This window comes from Limulus polyphemus, unplaced genomic scaffold (assembly GCF_000517525.1).
Source record: "Limulus polyphemus unplaced genomic scaffold, Limulus_polyphemus-2.1.2 Scaffold2242, whole genome shotgun sequence".
In the NCBI taxonomy this organism is placed as follows: domain Eukaryota; kingdom Metazoa; phylum Arthropoda; class Merostomata; order Xiphosura; family Limulidae; genus Limulus; species Limulus polyphemus.
Genome location: NW_013667852.1, coordinates 65845 through 82690, shown reverse-complemented (window position 1 = coordinate 82690; position 16846 = coordinate 65845). Strand labels below are relative to the sequence as shown.

Below are 16846 nucleotides of genomic sequence, written 5' to 3'. Positions count from 1 at the left end.
CTTCACAATGGGCTCTCTGTGCTCTGCCCACCACGGTATTGAAACCCGATTTATAGTTTCAAAAGTATGTAGACATACCGCTGTGCTACTGAGTCTTGCAGTTGATGATAAAGTGATAAATACATTCTTCAAAGAATGAACTTTTTTGATATATAAATGCTAAAAATTAGTACTAACTTTATCAAATTTACTAATGAATTCCCGCTCTAGAGAGAGAGAGAAGAAAAAAGAGGAAAACGTTTTCAGAAATTGTTTTGTAAATTGGACATGGAAGAAGTTTATTTTTGCTGAAACAGACAATATGAAACAATGGGAATAACATAGTATACGGTACTTTATAAGTATAAAACTATAGCGATCCCTAACAATCAAACGTGAAATATCGCTACAATAACACGTACGATGTTGCCTTAATAAGATAGGCGAACAGCCTTATTGCTATTGTACAGTTAAACGTATTTTGAAAACAACACTGTGAGATGACATCTGGTGTCATTTACTGTTCACAAACGTATCGATCTAGCATTTAAGCATGGTCCCTTAATGATGTTTATTGACATTTTCCGCAAAGAAAAAAGATTAACCTAAAAATGTATGATTTGATTATTAAAGTTTTGTCGACTCACGTGTTTTCTACGTGTTATTGTTAAAACGCCTCCTAATGGAAGCTTTTAAAAATAACGTTTTTGCTAAGATAAGATGGTTCATGCTACCTAACTTGGATAGCAGAGTTATTTGTTATAGTTAAGAGTTTGGTGACCTGCATAATAGAACTTAATTATGATATATATGTTCTATTTTTCCATAAAACTAGAAATTGATTAGGATATTAAATTTTGTTAGCAAGTCATACCGGTATATTCGGTTTTAGTTTTATTAAACTAAAATTTGATTAAGCCATTCAGTTCCTTATTACAGAATTCGAATTTAATAACGTTTATTATAATTTCCTATTAGATAAAGTTGCAAGAAGTCAAATAAAATTATTTAATTTCTCTTTGTATAGTTGGAGCCAGTCTAGAATGGTCAGTCCGTTTTTTTTTTAGGAAAATGAAACTATCAGCTTACTGTTATATCGATTCCTTGTTATGCTGAAACCTGATGTTCTCTCGTTAAACAAGTACCAGACAAGAATATTCAGTTTCTATTGTTATGTAAGTTTTATTCTGTGATATTCAGTTTTTATTGTTAACTAACTACAAGGCTAGAATGTTAAGTTTCTATTGTTTTGTAAGGGTTATACTGTGACATTCAGTTTCTATTAATGAACAATTACCATAATGAAATATTCAGTTTCTATTTTCAAAACTCATACTTAACTGAGATATTAAGCTTTTATAGATTAAGCAAGTGCTATACTGGGGTATTTAGTTTTTATTGTTGAACCAATACTTAACTGGAGATTACAGTTTATATTGTTAGATCAATATTTAATTGGAATATTCAGCTTCTATTGTTAGATCAATACTTAATTGGAATATTCAGTTTCTATTGTTAAGCCAATACTTAACTGGAGTATTCAGTTTCTATTGTTAAACCAATACTTAACTGGAGTATTCAGTTTTTATTGTTAGATCAGCGCTTAAGAGGAATATTCAGCTTCTACTGTTAGATCTATACTTAACTGTAATATTTAGTGTCTATTGTTAAACCAATTCTTAACTAACTGGAGTACTAATTTTCTATTTTCAAGGATATATTTAACCGAGATACTAATTCTGTTTTCGTCAAGCAAGTACTTAATTGTCACGTTCACTTTCTATTTACCACAGAATTACGTAGACAGGCTTTTCAGCATCTTTTACTGTACAGATAGAATTTCATTCAATATGTATATAATTAAGATAGGCTGGAATAATTAATTGTTTTATAAACAGGAAATCTGAATTGTTATTGAGCGATAAAGAACTTAAGTAGAGTAGTCAATTGTTTTTATCATTTTATCGTTATACTTGACTCAGATATTCGGTGTTGTTTATACTTGACTAAGATATTCTGTGTTGTTTATACTTGACTCAGATATTCTGATTTGTTTATACTTGACTCAGATATTCTGATTTGTTTATACTTGACTCAGATATTCGGTGTTGTTTATACTTGACTCAGATATTCGGTGTTGTTTATACTTGACTCAAATATTCGGTGTTGTTTATACTTGACTCAAATATTCGGTGTTGTTTATACTTGACTCAAATATTCGGTGTTGTTGTTTTTTAAATTAAAATTGTTTATGCACCACCTTGTTTTTGAGTCTATGATTTTGTTAATTATAAAGTCTTAGTAACATATGAGTCATACAAAAAAAAAATGTGACTCGAAATATCGCCAATATTACAATCAATTCCATCAATTATTTCTTGATTTTATCCAACTTGTTTGATCAGTTCTTTATACTGAGTGCTATAACTGGTAAAATTACACAATATAACGCAAAACGTACACTCCACTGGAGCATAGATAGATTGAAGTAAGAATGTGACTGGGATATTCTATTTCTGTCATTGGTTTTGTTTGTTGAGCACTATAATTGCAGTCAAACATTCTGTTTTTTAATCAATAACAAACACCCATTATACAGTGACTAAATTAAATTTATCCGTCGAATATGTAAAGGTATTACATGAAAAACTATCCACATCTTTCAGTATATTAGTTTCCAAAAGTAGATACTTTTTCCCCAAGAAAATACTAAGTTCGTGTTTGTGTTTTTATGTAAGATATAATTTATTCAGCATTTCTCTTTGCAATAGAGCATCGTCTTGATATATCTTTCAAGAGAACTAAGGACAGTTATGTTATAACAACTGTAAATACATTACAAGTTAATTTATCGCGTGTTTCTTTGCCTTCTTTTTCCTTACTGAATAGGTTAATAAAAGCAGTTTGGGATAAACACATGAACTGATGCAGATAGGGTAAACCACAACTATGTAAAAGAGACTCGCCTGGAGAGGTAGCATCTGTTCCACAAAAAAACATAGCTTTTATATACAACGCTTCTTTATTTAGAAATGCAGGATGGTCTTGTGGCAGAGCTGTGGATTTCGAAACTGGTTAGCCGAATTCGAATCCTTGCGATATCACAGAATATTCCTAACAGTTTAAGCTGCGAATGAATTTTAAGGGTAACAGTTAATTCCTTAGCTTGGGTGGTGGGTGGTATGGTGCTGCTAACTGCCTTCCTTCTCTCTAGTCAATTGTTGAAAATTAGGGACAACAGAAAATAGCATAAGTAGCTTTATAGCTTTGCCACGAATACAAAATATAACAAGTATAATAAAAAAATTAACGTTTATAAAGACAAGTAACGACCGATATATACGTAACCTAGCTAGCTATAGTAATATAGAAAGTTTTAATGCTACAAAAAGTATTGAAACAAGAAAGTCGAAACTACACAAACTGAGTTACTTAAAATTAAAAAAATGACCCCAACTTTGGCAAATCACTGTAATTATGTTAGTCTGAGCCAAATTACCTTTTCAGTACAAGAAAGGAATCACTGGGACTCCAGATGGACGAGTTCTGTGAAAGAATTAGAGCGATAAGGTTCGTCATTTTTATTCTGTACTCTTGTCTGGAAAGTCACTTACTTGAACGAAATTTCGTTGAAATAGTAAAATTTTGATTCATTTCATAAACATGTATATAGCAATACAGACAGATTTGTAAATACAATAAGCTTTAGTTTTGCTCAACCAATACTGTGAAATAGTCATTGTTAATATTCAGACATTTTAAAGGTGGTTTTAAACGGGCGATTTTTATGGTCGCCATTTTGTTTCATCACGATCACTAATTAATGATACTAATTATTATTGCCATGTGTAACCATGTATAAAGACCAAACTTGAATAGATTATTTATATTGGAACATATTTTCTCGTTATATGAATTACAACTCAAAGCTATTAATGCATATTTAATGTCATTATCAACTGTCAATAATATAAGAGATGATAACAACAGACATCAAACATTACTCTGTTTTGCAAATTGCCCTTATTAGGTTGCTAATTAATTAACCATCTCTGCATTTACCCTGTTTTAAAGACATTTTGCGGCATTTCATGTTGTTTTCTTGTAAAACTGTATGTACAAAATTATGTCGAGAGCATCATACAGACCTTAAATATATATATTTCATAAACTCTTATATCAAAATTACGTTTCCGGGTGAAAAGCTTAGCACCAGTGGAAATATAGTATTTAATATTATATCATCAGCGCGCAGCAAACTGTAGTATAAGTGTTCAAAATACTCTCCACATTAATCTTAGTGAGTGTCGTATGTGTTCAAGTCCGAAACAAAAATCATAAATAATATTCAACGTTAAAATTGATAAACAATTAAAAACACCTTATTTAGGCCTATCTATGGCCTTTAAAAAAGTTGACGACTCTACATGTTACGGCGTTGAAACAGAAAAATGCTCGTATAAAGTTGTTAGCTGACTTTTGATAAAGCTACAGCGAGTATTCATGCCCGTTTCGATATATTAGACAAAACTAAAAGCAGAGAAATTAAAAAAAAGGTCTCATGTATGAAAACAATGATAAAAACAAGAACAATTTTGGGAAATAGAAAATACTTAGAAAAATATTACATTTGTTTTATGGAGAGTATATATATAACTGCTTTAAAACTGGAAATCCAACTGTAACTCTTATGTTTGACTTAATCATGAGGCAGGAGGAGTGAATTGTGGTGGATTGTATTTAAACGTTAGATATTTTTCTGTTACGATTCTTAATTGGTTTAGCTGTTCAGAAGTCAGAAATTCAAAAATGCAGGGGAGGGGGGAATTATAAGTAACATAGAGATTTTTTTATTTTTTCATTTTCAAAAAACATTTTGGCACGTGTGTAATGTTCAATCTTAAAAAGTCAAATATTTTGAAAAAACAACGATTATTTTATACACAATTCTAAAAACATGAGATTGTTTCCAGTCTCCAAATTAATAAAGTTTGTTTGTAGTTAAGCACAAAGCTACACAATGGGGCTATTTGTGCTCTGCCCACAACGGGTATCGAAACCCGGATTCTAGCGTTGTAAGTCCGCAGACATACCGCTGTGCCACTGGGGGGACAAATTACTAAATTACTATAACTTACTGTACAGGATAAAACATGGTTAAAAAACCCGATGAAACTGGAAAACAATCTCATACACTCTACATGTTTCGACGTATACTATTGCGTCATCCTCAGGAGTGTAATATTTTAAATTGTTGAATAAGGATGATGGACCTGATGGAAATGTTGTCAGCAGATGGTGTGAAATTCTTTAATATGTAAATTGGTGTTTTGATAATTGTATAAATATGTGTTATTTTTTGCAAAACATGACACAAAGCTACACAATGGACTATCTGTGCTCTGCTCACCACTGGTATCGAAACCCGGATTTTAGCGTGGTAAGTCCGCAGACATACCGCTGTGCCACTTGGGGCTTTCTGTTCGCAAAATGTAATTTAAGAACTGGAAGATAAAGTGCTGGATTCCAAATTTGAAAACAACAACTTTCTGTCACTTGTTCCTAAAACTGAGGCTGACGTTTTCTTTTGTTTTTTGTTTACAAGTAAAGCATTTTTCACCCCTTCCGATGTAATGCAATATTTCATATATACTCTATATTGTAATTTCTAATACTTCGCTCTCTTCTTGATGTACCTTTTGAATACTATTTCATCCCGCATCATCAGTTAGTCTGCACAGTGCTGTCATGTTGGGGGGGGGGGAATGAAAACGTAAACACGGTAATGTGCAAGTGTACGCTTACAATCGTAATCACTTTCCTGTCCGTTTGTACAAATCAGTTTGTAAAACATTGGGTAATCCATCCGATGGGATGTGATGAATCGTACTTTCATCAATACCTCATTTCACATACTTTCAACAATATATCAGAAACAGAAGGGCTGTAGTTTGTTTAAAACTATATGTAAGCTATTTAAAAAAAAGTAAAATCCTGTTTGATACGTAATTGATATACTCATGAGAACAAACCCAAAATATTTTTAATTGCTCACTAGTATAACAAGATAAATGAGTAAACTGAATTCCATTAAGTATATATTTATTTTTTCCAAACCCTTTTTGAATTAGGCCAAATGTTACCCTCTGTTGTTTGCGTTATTCAACAGACTCTAAACTCTAGAAAGATCTTTTATATTTAACTTTATATAAATAAATATATATAATTTATGCATCACGCCTTGTCGGTGATATTTCGTTGCAGTTAACTACGAAGCCCCTTTGCCCAGGTGATAAAATAAAGCAAAGAAACAGCTTTTAGGGGAAATATTTGATCACTGAATGACACTGACATTTTTTGTATTCGATGTTGACTACTGATTCTATAATTTTAAAATTACGTTATGTATAATTTCTGTATAAACAAACAAAATGTTTCAAAGTAGTTTTATTTGTGTTTATTAACAAAGTATTTGTTGTTTCAACGTTCTTACACTTTTATTTAAATTTTACAAAAATCTTAATGTTCCAGTTTTTCTGTAGAACGAAAGAAAAATCAGCATAATTAGTAGCCTATCCAAACAATGTGACATTGAATGTAAACATATACACAGTAACAAAATAAGTGTTATTAGAATCTGATTCCAATAAACTTGTTGTTGACACAATGATAATTCACACCCTTACCAAATAAAAGTTCACATTCCTGCTATCCGTTTAAAAGTAGGAATCTATAAACATAATCTAAAGTCATGTAAGTGTGAAAATAAAATGAAACGGCTGTTAACAAAATCATTTACAATAAGGTGATTTTATAATAAATATAAAATTTTTAAGAGCAGTAACTCTTCGAAATGTATACATCTACAAGTGAGATTATTTGTATGATTTCTATTGTAAGCCTAAAATCACCTTTTCTGACGAAAGATGCGAATTCACACTTTTTTTGGGTATACCTGCAGTAGATAGAGCACAGCGAACCTAAACAAATAAACACGCTCAAAAAAAGAGTAAAAACACGCCCTTTTCGTAGAGTGTACAAAAACAAATGAATGTAATCTCGTGATATGTCGAATCCGCCAAGTTGAACTATTTTTAGAATACTAAACTATTACACCCACTTGGTGTTCTCCGGTTTTTTCTTGTTCCTTCTAGTTTAATCACACAAAGTCATTAAAACACTAATTACTAAGGAGAGTGAGAGACGAGAATACACACAATGCTAACGAAAGATCACTTTATCATATATGAGCTAAGAGTTCGTGTATTGTTCTTCTAGTTATTTAATATGTCGCTAAAAAATAAGCTAGAAAATTATTGTATGAACACGGAAACAAATTTATGTTTACAAAGAACTTCATAACCTTCTTAGGTGATCCGTGAGATTTAACAGAAGTATATAAACAGTAGATTTATTTTATTTTAAAGAGTAAATATACCTGTCATTTTCAAATATACATTTTTATCACGCAATCTGCTAGACATGAAAATTGTATACATAGACCATATTGATCTATTCTAGCTTGTAAAGATGTGTCGTCCTATACGTAAAGGTGTTAAAAGCTTTTACTTTTATAGAAATAATCTTCAGCATGCAAGGGAAACTGTAACAGCCATTTTTGAAAGTTCAGTGATCAAAACTCGTTATTAGGGTTAGCTTTCAAGTACTATCTCATTGAAATACATAAAAAAAATAAGTTTTGGACTCCAAGTTCAAGTCAATGGGATCAACAGAAACAAAATGGCGGATATTTGCATTTTGTCATGTTGTGTACAGAAAAGTTTTGCATATGTAAGTTGACATCTAACTTTTATATAGGAACTTCATAGCTGCTACTTAATATAGCAAAAGTTATAACTGTCAGTTGTTTCGATGGATGATGAAACAGAAACGATTACTTATCATCATCACGTCTTACACACTTGAAAGTTTTACAATTATTTCTACTTTTTCTTTGTTCTCGTGTCTGCCTTAACCCACTCAAAAACATTTCTGTTAACGCCCATGGAACAAGTTATCTAACCTACACAAATATATGTATACCTAATAGTTTAAGAGTAGAGTTACTTGCCTTATGTCCTTATTAAAACCGAACACAATTTGATGGAGTTTAACAGAGGTAGGAAACGTTATTGTTCTTAACTCCGAGCCTGAAAGTACTGGTATAAAAAAAACAACAACATATATGTTTCTTCTATCCTTTCATGTAATGTAACCCATTCACCATACTGTAAGATTATATCCAAGAGTCAACTAGTAAACGATAATGGTGAGATGCGCAGTTTAGTCGCTGCAGACTAGTTGTGACTGAATATCCCCAATGCTTCCTCTGTCATCTTTCATCATACTTAAAAACAAGTAGAATAAAAAAACGCAAGCAAATCAGAAATCAAGAAATCTGATAAACCGAGAGTTTTCGGAAGATAGATCCTACTTTTTAATGTTCATGACTACACGACTTATGTTTTCGGACTGAATCCTCCCTGAGTTCCTTTAACTTAAATGTACAACACTAATATAAAAACTTTCAGAAAAAAAACTAGACTCGTTGCATTACGTTATTTACTCTTCGAAAAGTTTGTGTGTAATCCTTGAAAATGATGTCCACCTCGGGGCTCGACCTCCAAATTTCAATGTTATAAGCCTTGAAACTTACCTCTTAACCATCAAGGATCATATATGATACAGAGAACATTATTTTTTGGTAGTAAACTGCTACGTTCCCGTTCCCAAAAATATATGTATAACTTACCTGCATCAGTGACCTTTGATTTTTCTTCCTTTCTTTTAAAGGTTTGCGAGTTTCCTTTTTCCTACATAATCGCCAACCTATATTAGCCTTTAGAGTCACTATTGTCGGTATTGTTTACTTCCCCCTTTCTTCTGAAAGAATAAAAGCACCCATGAGATACATAAGCAGTTTTTTTTTACCCTTCGAATGAATATTTTCGTCATTTATCTTACTATGTTATCTACCATCACCACGTGGCATAGTTTTTTAAGACAAAATAAATCCAATTAAAGCCATTCTGAGCTACAACCCAGCACTTAAAAGTTTTCACGAATGAACCCAAACTGAAATAACTTAAGGAAAATAAGTTAATTTCACCAGTTAAATAATTATTTTGATTCTCGAAGTTATTGACTTAGGTAACGAATAAGAAAGATTCATTAGCTTAGTATCTGTAAGCTTTAGATAATTAAAAATAATCACTTTAGGTTTGAATAATGTTAACTGAAACAATTGATAAGTCTATGAATTGAATGAATGTAGCACAGCAGTTTGGGTTCTTTATGAGGTGAATCTTAAGAAAGACAGTTATTAGTCTTGAATACATAAGTTATTAACTAATTAAGGTGCTATAAGGTAGCCCCTAGGGTAGTTCTCTGTATTACACAACATCTAGTTTAAGGTGCTATAAGGTAGCACCTAGGGTAGCTCTCGGTATTATACAACATCTAGTTTAAAGTGCTATGTAATATAGAGAACTACCCTAGGTGCTACCTTTACCTTATAGCACCTTAAACTAGATGTTGTCTAGATGTTGTCTAATACAGAGAACTACCCTAGGTGCTATTATAGAAAACGATCCTAGGTGCTACCTTATAGCACCTTAAAGACAACATCTAGTTTAAGGTGCTATAAGGTAGCACCTAGGATCGTTTTCTATAATATACAACATCTAGTTTAAAGTGCTATAAGGTAGCACCTAGGGTAATTCTCTGTATTAGGCAACATATAGTATATTTCACTCTGCACATCGTTCTGCTGGTCTAATCTATAATGCATATCGCTCTGTTGGGTAGTTTCTTTTGTTCTTCGCTCTGTTGAACAGCGTCTAATATTGTGCAATTCTTTCAGTTGAGTAGTTTTTAATATAGTTATCTCTGCTGAACATTAAGTAATATAGTATAGTTCGTTCTGTTGGTTAGTATTTACAATGTGTATCGCTACGTTAAGTATTATCTAGTATAGTTCATTCTGACAGAATGAACTATACTAGATAATACTCAACATAGCGATACATATTGTAGATACTAACCAACAGAATGAACTATACTAGATAATACTCAACATAGCGATACACATTGTAGATACTAACCAACAGAATGAACTATACTAGATAATACTCAATTTAGCGATACACATGGTAGATAGTAACCAACAGAACGATATACATTATAGATACTAACCAACAAAATGAACTATACTAGATAATCTTTAATGTAGCGATGCACATTGTAGATACTAACCAACAGAACGAACTATACTAAATACTGTTCAATAGAGCGATATACATTATAGATACTAACCAACAGAACGAACTATACTAGATAATACTCAACATAGCGCTACACATTGTAGATATTAACCAACAGAATGAACTATACTAGATAATACTCAACATAGCGATAAACATTGTAGATACTAACCAATGGTTAGTATCTATAATGTATATCGTTCTGTTGGTTAGTATCTACAATGTGTATTGCTATGTTGAGTATTATCTAGTATAGTTCATTCTGTTGGTTAGTATCTATAATGTGTATTGCTGTGTTGAGTATTATTTAGTATAGTTCATTCTGTTGGTTAGTATCTTATATTAACGACCAGCTCATCTGGTGGATGCTGTTGCTTGAAACTGAAATATTCAGCTGGTTATAGCATGGGTTTCACTGCCTAATGCGAGTTAGAATGTAGAAGAACAATCTCTAGTGGAACTAATTTTTGAACAAATTCTAAAGTCCAACATTTTCAAACACTATTTTAAATGAACCAGATTATAAATGGGCGTAATAATGAAACTGTACAAGCTACTTCATACATTTTGGGTTCTATCAATCAGCACATTAGTCTAAATAAAGACGATTCTGTATTTTTATTATTCTGCACACATTGTTCGAAATAATACTTTCCTTTTAAATCCAGTGAAATAGAAGACTGAATGTGAACAATAATGAAAATTATATCTCATTCGTCAAACACGCTCTCTTTAGTTCGTGGACACGCCCATGTCTCTCTATATTATAATAAGACTTCTTCAGAGCATCTGCCTGTGGTTGGCAATCTACTTTCTAATTCTAACGATTCGAATTTCTTAGTTATCAGAGCTTTCAAAACCTCTTGTAATATATTCATATAAAATTTATAAACAATATTTGAAATTCCTTTATAATTATCCATCAAATCTGGTCACATTTTTTCTTTGAGTCTACTCAAAAGAATACCTATATCTGAATAAGTTAGAAAGTTAGAAAAATTCTCTCTACAAACACATATGCTTTAATCGATTTTAACAAAACGAGCACTGAGCACACAGATGTTTTGTCCTCATATTGCTAATCGTATATCATCAAGACTCCAGTGTCAAGCAAGCAAAGGCGGGGTTCGCTGCTCGTGACTGCTCGAGGCATGCTTCAGAACCGGCAGATGTAAGTTTTACCACAGTTCTTGCACAGAGAAAAATAAAAAACGTACACCAAGACCGTTCGTTGTTCTTTATAGATAAGTACAGCTTTTAAACGGACCACAAAGAGCGCGTTTTTTATAGCTATCTCGCAGGTGACAATAACTTAATATATCAGACTTGCGACAATCTGATTATAAGTAGGCAAAAGAGTCTGTTAGTTAACATACATATGATAAAGATTTGATATCACTAATTAAATGTTGCCCCCACCAAGCAATTTATTTTTGTTTTCTTAGAATGTGTGAATGATACTATTTGATACTGATTTTATCTTCTGGCCGTAGAAGTTATTTCTGAGAAATCGTGTTGAAACTTTTATCTTACGTTTGTCATTTAATACAATTATACAGATATATCAATTATATTCTTTTAGTTTTTAACGTGATTAGTTAAAACGTGTCTTCCTACCGTTAAAAGTAAATGGTGGATAATATGGTAGTTTCATTTGGATGGTGGTGTATACAACAGCCATTTAATATCCAGTCACATTCTTTGACGTTGGTTTTAGTTGTTTCATTGCCAAAGAAAAATAGTGAATTTTCAAAAGGATATTGGAGTGCTTTGTTAAGTAATAGTATACATACTTTTTGCTAACTAGCATCACAGTATTTAACATTCTTTATTATATGGGCCGAATGTTGCCTAGCGGTTACAATGCAAGAATGCGAATCCGAGGGAATATGGTTCACGTCTCGTTGCCGTGAAATCGCACTCTGCACTTTCGATGAGTGTGTTATAAGAGTGAAGGTCAAATCCCACTGTTCGGTTAGAGTAGTTAAAGAATTGGCGGGGTTGTTACTGACTGGCTGCCTTCACTCTAGTCTATTAGTTCGAAATCAGAGATGGCTAATGCAGATAATTCCTGTGTAAGTTTGCAAACATCCAAAAACACCTAACGAATAACTTTATTACACTGAGGTAATTCTGATTATCTTAAAGAAACAAGATTGATTTTCAGAGAGTAGGGTGCCTAAATGATTTTTATTATTATTTTGCGGGTGGTAGAGGTGAGCCAAATTATTCGGAATACTTCATAATTCAAAAGAGTAATTTAAATGGGAAACAAAAAATTCTAGAAATATTGGTATTTCAGTCTATCTGAACAGTTATCGTTACGAAAATATTTTCAGTGAATTCTTAAAAAAGCTCTTTCACATGAGGAGCTCTACAAATAAATATAACGTCAATCCTTCAACTACACAAAATACAAATAATGACAAATGAATATAACGTCAATCCTTCAACTACACAAAGTACAAATAATGACACATAAATATAACGTCAGTCCTTCAACTACACAAAATACAAATAATGACAGATAAATATAACGTCAATCCTTCAACTACACAAACTACAACTACACAAAGTACAAATAATGACAAATAAATATAACGTCAGTCCTTCAACTACACAAAATACAAATAATGACAAATAAATATAACGTCAATCCTTCAACTACACAAAGTACAAATAATGACACATAAATATAACGTCAATCCTTCGACTACACAAAATACAAATAATGAATTACAACAGAAAAGGTCACGTTCGTTTCCACAAATTGTTTGTGTGAAACACTTTTGAAAGTTGTATAAAGTTCATTCAACTGATAACGTACAAAAAACATTATCTTGGATAAAGCAAGAACTTATCTGTTTGTAAATTTGAACAGTTTTTAAGTCTTCAAAAATTATCTATCTAATGCAAACATGCGTTTTAAGGACTTTATGATCATAATGGGTAAACATAATTAGCAAGAAGGTGATGATTAGCGTAGTAAATGGATTCAATTAGTGCTAAAGTATACGGATGTAAATTACCTTGTTTCCTAAGGAAATAATGGCCACGAATTGGAAGTACAACAACATAAAGCTCAAGTCTGCATAATATTACAAAAATATGAAATAATTCGAGTGAAATGACAGTTTTCTCATGTGTATTAATTTATTTGATGCTCGTAAAACACCAATTTATTTTTTGGGAATATTCGAGATATACAAAACCACAAATACTTCATGAAATTGGGATTTACTGTAAAAAAACAACAACAACATACAGACAGACAGAGCAACTGTAAGTTGTGTCTGTGAAACTCCCATCCTCCCCTTTGTTTTCTTCTTTGACTTAAGACCTTCAAAATTTATTCAAGTCTATAACTTTGTACGTTGTACATATTAAATACGTTTGATCAAAATCCATTCTTCCAATCTTGTGAAATCCTTCAAAAAGATCGGGACGGGCTGACAGGGGCAAACCAATATGCCCGCAATGATTCGCAGTGGGTGCATAACAAGAAGATATTACTTCCAAAGACAACAATATAAAGAAACAAAGTGTTCAGTCTTCGATTACAGATTAACGTACGAATGTATCATAAATAAAAGTGTTCAGTCTTCGATTACAGATTAACTTACGAATGTATCATAAATAAAAGTGTTCAGTCTTCGATTACAGATTGACTTACGAAAGTATCATAAATGAAAGTGTTCAGTCTTCGATTACAGATTGACTTACAAATGTATCATAAATAAGATATATTTTGATGACCGTAATATAAGAAGTACCCTCCGCCTACCAACACAAAAATAAAAGATTATTTTTTTCATCTTTCTCAAAAGATAGAAACAAAGCAATGTTTAAAAATACATAAGAAATAATAAATTAAATTATTCCTTTAGAATTAAATTTTCAGACATCATTTCTATAACAAGAGATCTAAAAATCACCCAAATGTTTTTATTTTCTAAAAACGTTAAAAAATACAAGCAACTTTAAAAGTAATTTAAATATATATACAACTTACAGTTTACTAAAATCATTTCTCAATGCTAAGAAAGATCAACTATTGACAGGATACTTTATAATCCTGATCGTCCCCCAGTCTGCGGACTTACAATGCTAGAATCCGGGTTTCGATACCAGTGGTGGGCAGAGCACAGATAGCCCATTGTGTAGCTTTGTGCTTAATTACAAATAAACAAACAAACAATAATCCTGATCAGTTATCACTTATTATTTCTCACACAAATTACGTGAGAAATACACAATAAAGTATCACGATGATTAGTTTTGCATGCTTTTAATTTGTATATTTCAACACTTACATTGTTCAACATTATTGCTCAACCACGTGTTAGAATTAATTTAAGTCTAATGTAATTGTCACGTGATCTTAGTTTGCTAAAAATGTAGTTATTCAGCGTTACTTTACTGTTGTCTTACATAAGAATCAAAGTGTTGTTTTCCATATTAAGACAGCATAGAAATGAGTGAAAGAGGGCGACGTATCCAAGACAACATGGATGGATTCTTAATCACGCCGAAACCCATTTTCAATAACATCGAAGCTCCTTTGGGATTTTTAAACACCTTTGGAATTTTTGTTTCGGCCCACGATCTTCATAAAGTACTCATCAAGGGTAGTTTGCGGTCACATAAAGTTTGTATTAGAATCCTGTTAACTCAGCCTCACAAATAAAACCATCGAAACTGAGGTGAGGTCAGAATCACGTGACTTAGATAATCCAAGACTGAAAGTTAGTGTTCTTCAGAGATGTGTCCAGGTTTTGTCTTGAGACCATTCTACAGGGAGGGGTGGGCGCTATAGTAGTGGACCTAGCATTGTCTGGTTGTCTGATTCAACAAACGTTTTCGAGTACGGAAACGGACCTCCATGTTGTCCGGAAGAACGTTTTAGCAGCTGCGAGGTGCAACGATGAGCTTCTGTATGTTTACATGAAATAGTACACCAGCACCATTGGTGGCAGCTTCTCACACACCACGCTCAGGTCGTGGAAGAGTTCCTTCAGAGAGTGGCCTGCTCGACCTTCTGGCATGAACCCAGTTGAGCATGTGATATCTGGAACCCTCCCAGCATGCTTTTTTTCGGTCTTTCTTGTCCAACCTATAATCCTCCACGAGCTGGGAAATGATGCCATTGTTGAAGAATGGAACAGTTCCCTTCGTGTCAATATGTAGGGGATCATAAGAAGCAGGCAGAGACTGTACTAGGCAATGGTCGGTGCTTTTGGTGGACACAGTTGCTATTGATAAGATGTGTTTTGTTATTTGTTTTTTTTTATCAATAAAAAAAATCTCCATGTACCTAAAATGTTCCATTTTCAAGGTTTTCCTCTTTTCTTTTCAATTGTTGAAAGGTATGTTGGAAAACACTAAGTACAGTTTATTGTACAACTATCAGTTGGTTACTAGTTATTTATTGTTTGCTATATTTATTTTGAGAAGTGATTCCTAGTACATTTTGACTAGTATGTCATCAAAACGATATAACAGTAAAGACAGGATCTACACGTTTAACTGGATCTTATTAATATGAGTACCTAACACCCTCAACAAAAGTTCATTACTTACCAATTTCCATATCAGAAAATAAACAAATATCCATATAATGGTATATTTCGTTTAATTGCCCCCCCCCCCCACAGTGGCACAGCGAAAAGTCTGGAGACTTATAAGGCTAAAAACCGGATTTCAATACCCGTGTATCTTTGTGCTTCAAAAGTTCAATTTCACTTTCCCTCACAAACTTTAATTAATCAGAGCATATCAACTATATGTACTTGCAAGCGTTCTTTAGCCCTTTTCAATCAAAATTACAATAATCTATTGGCGGTAAGTCAAATTATTTCAACGGTATATCTCCACACGAAGTAGTTTTTCACTCTAGCCTGACTTGTGAGGATCTGTGTTTAAACTACCACAGATACTTCGCGACCTTGTCGTCTAGCACGTTTGCATGTTGGACATCATTAGGGTACAAAAAAAAGGATCTTCTCCATAAAATCGAAGCTTCAAAATTTTATCTTGGTGTACCGAAAAATGACTCGGACTTCTGGAGCTACTCCTCTTACCTGTAAATTTATTTTCCCGTTTATCCCGTGGTAATTCTTTTCTTGAGAATATGTCGTATATTACATACCACTTTTGGAAGGTTTTTTCATCATAAATTTATTTTTCAGTTTATACCGTGGTAATCCATTTCTTGAGAATATGTCGTATATTACACGTACCACTTTTGGAAGGTTTTTTTCATCATAAATTTATTTTCCAGTTTATCCCGTGGTAATTCTTTTCTTGAGAATATGTCGTATATTACATACCACTTTTGGAAGGTTTTTTCATCATAAATTTATTTTTCAGTTTATACCGTGGTAATCCATTTCTTGAGAATATGTCGTATATTACACGTACCACTTTTGGAAGGTTTTTTTCATCATAAATTTATTTTCCAGTTTATCCCGTGGTAATTCATTTCTTGAGAAACTTTTGGAAGGTTTTTTCATCATAAATTTATTTTTCAGTTTATACCGTGGTAATCCATTTCTTGAGAATATGTCGTATATTACACGTACCACTTTTGGAAGGTTTTTTTCATC

General features: G+C 32.5%; 1 protein-coding gene across 5 annotated transcripts in view; it reads left to right on the top strand.

Annotated features, from left to right (window-relative positions):
• LOC111087511 overlaps window positions 1-16846 on the top strand; it is an 88748-nt gene that overhangs the window by 45638 nt on the left and 26264 nt on the right. For 2 of the 5 annotated variants that reach the window (XM_022394373.1, XM_022394375.1), the window contains exon 2: window positions 1047-1154. The exons of 2 other annotated variants lie outside the window; for them this stretch is intronic. In XM_022394373.1, the coding sequence (XP_022250081.1) occupies window positions 1089-1154 (66 nt within the window). In that variant the 5' untranslated portion in view covers window positions 1047-1088. Of the gene's footprint in view, window positions 1-1006; window positions 1155-16846 lie in introns of all 5 variants that reach the window. One more of the 5 variants, XM_022394374.1, reaches the window with a different exon arrangement.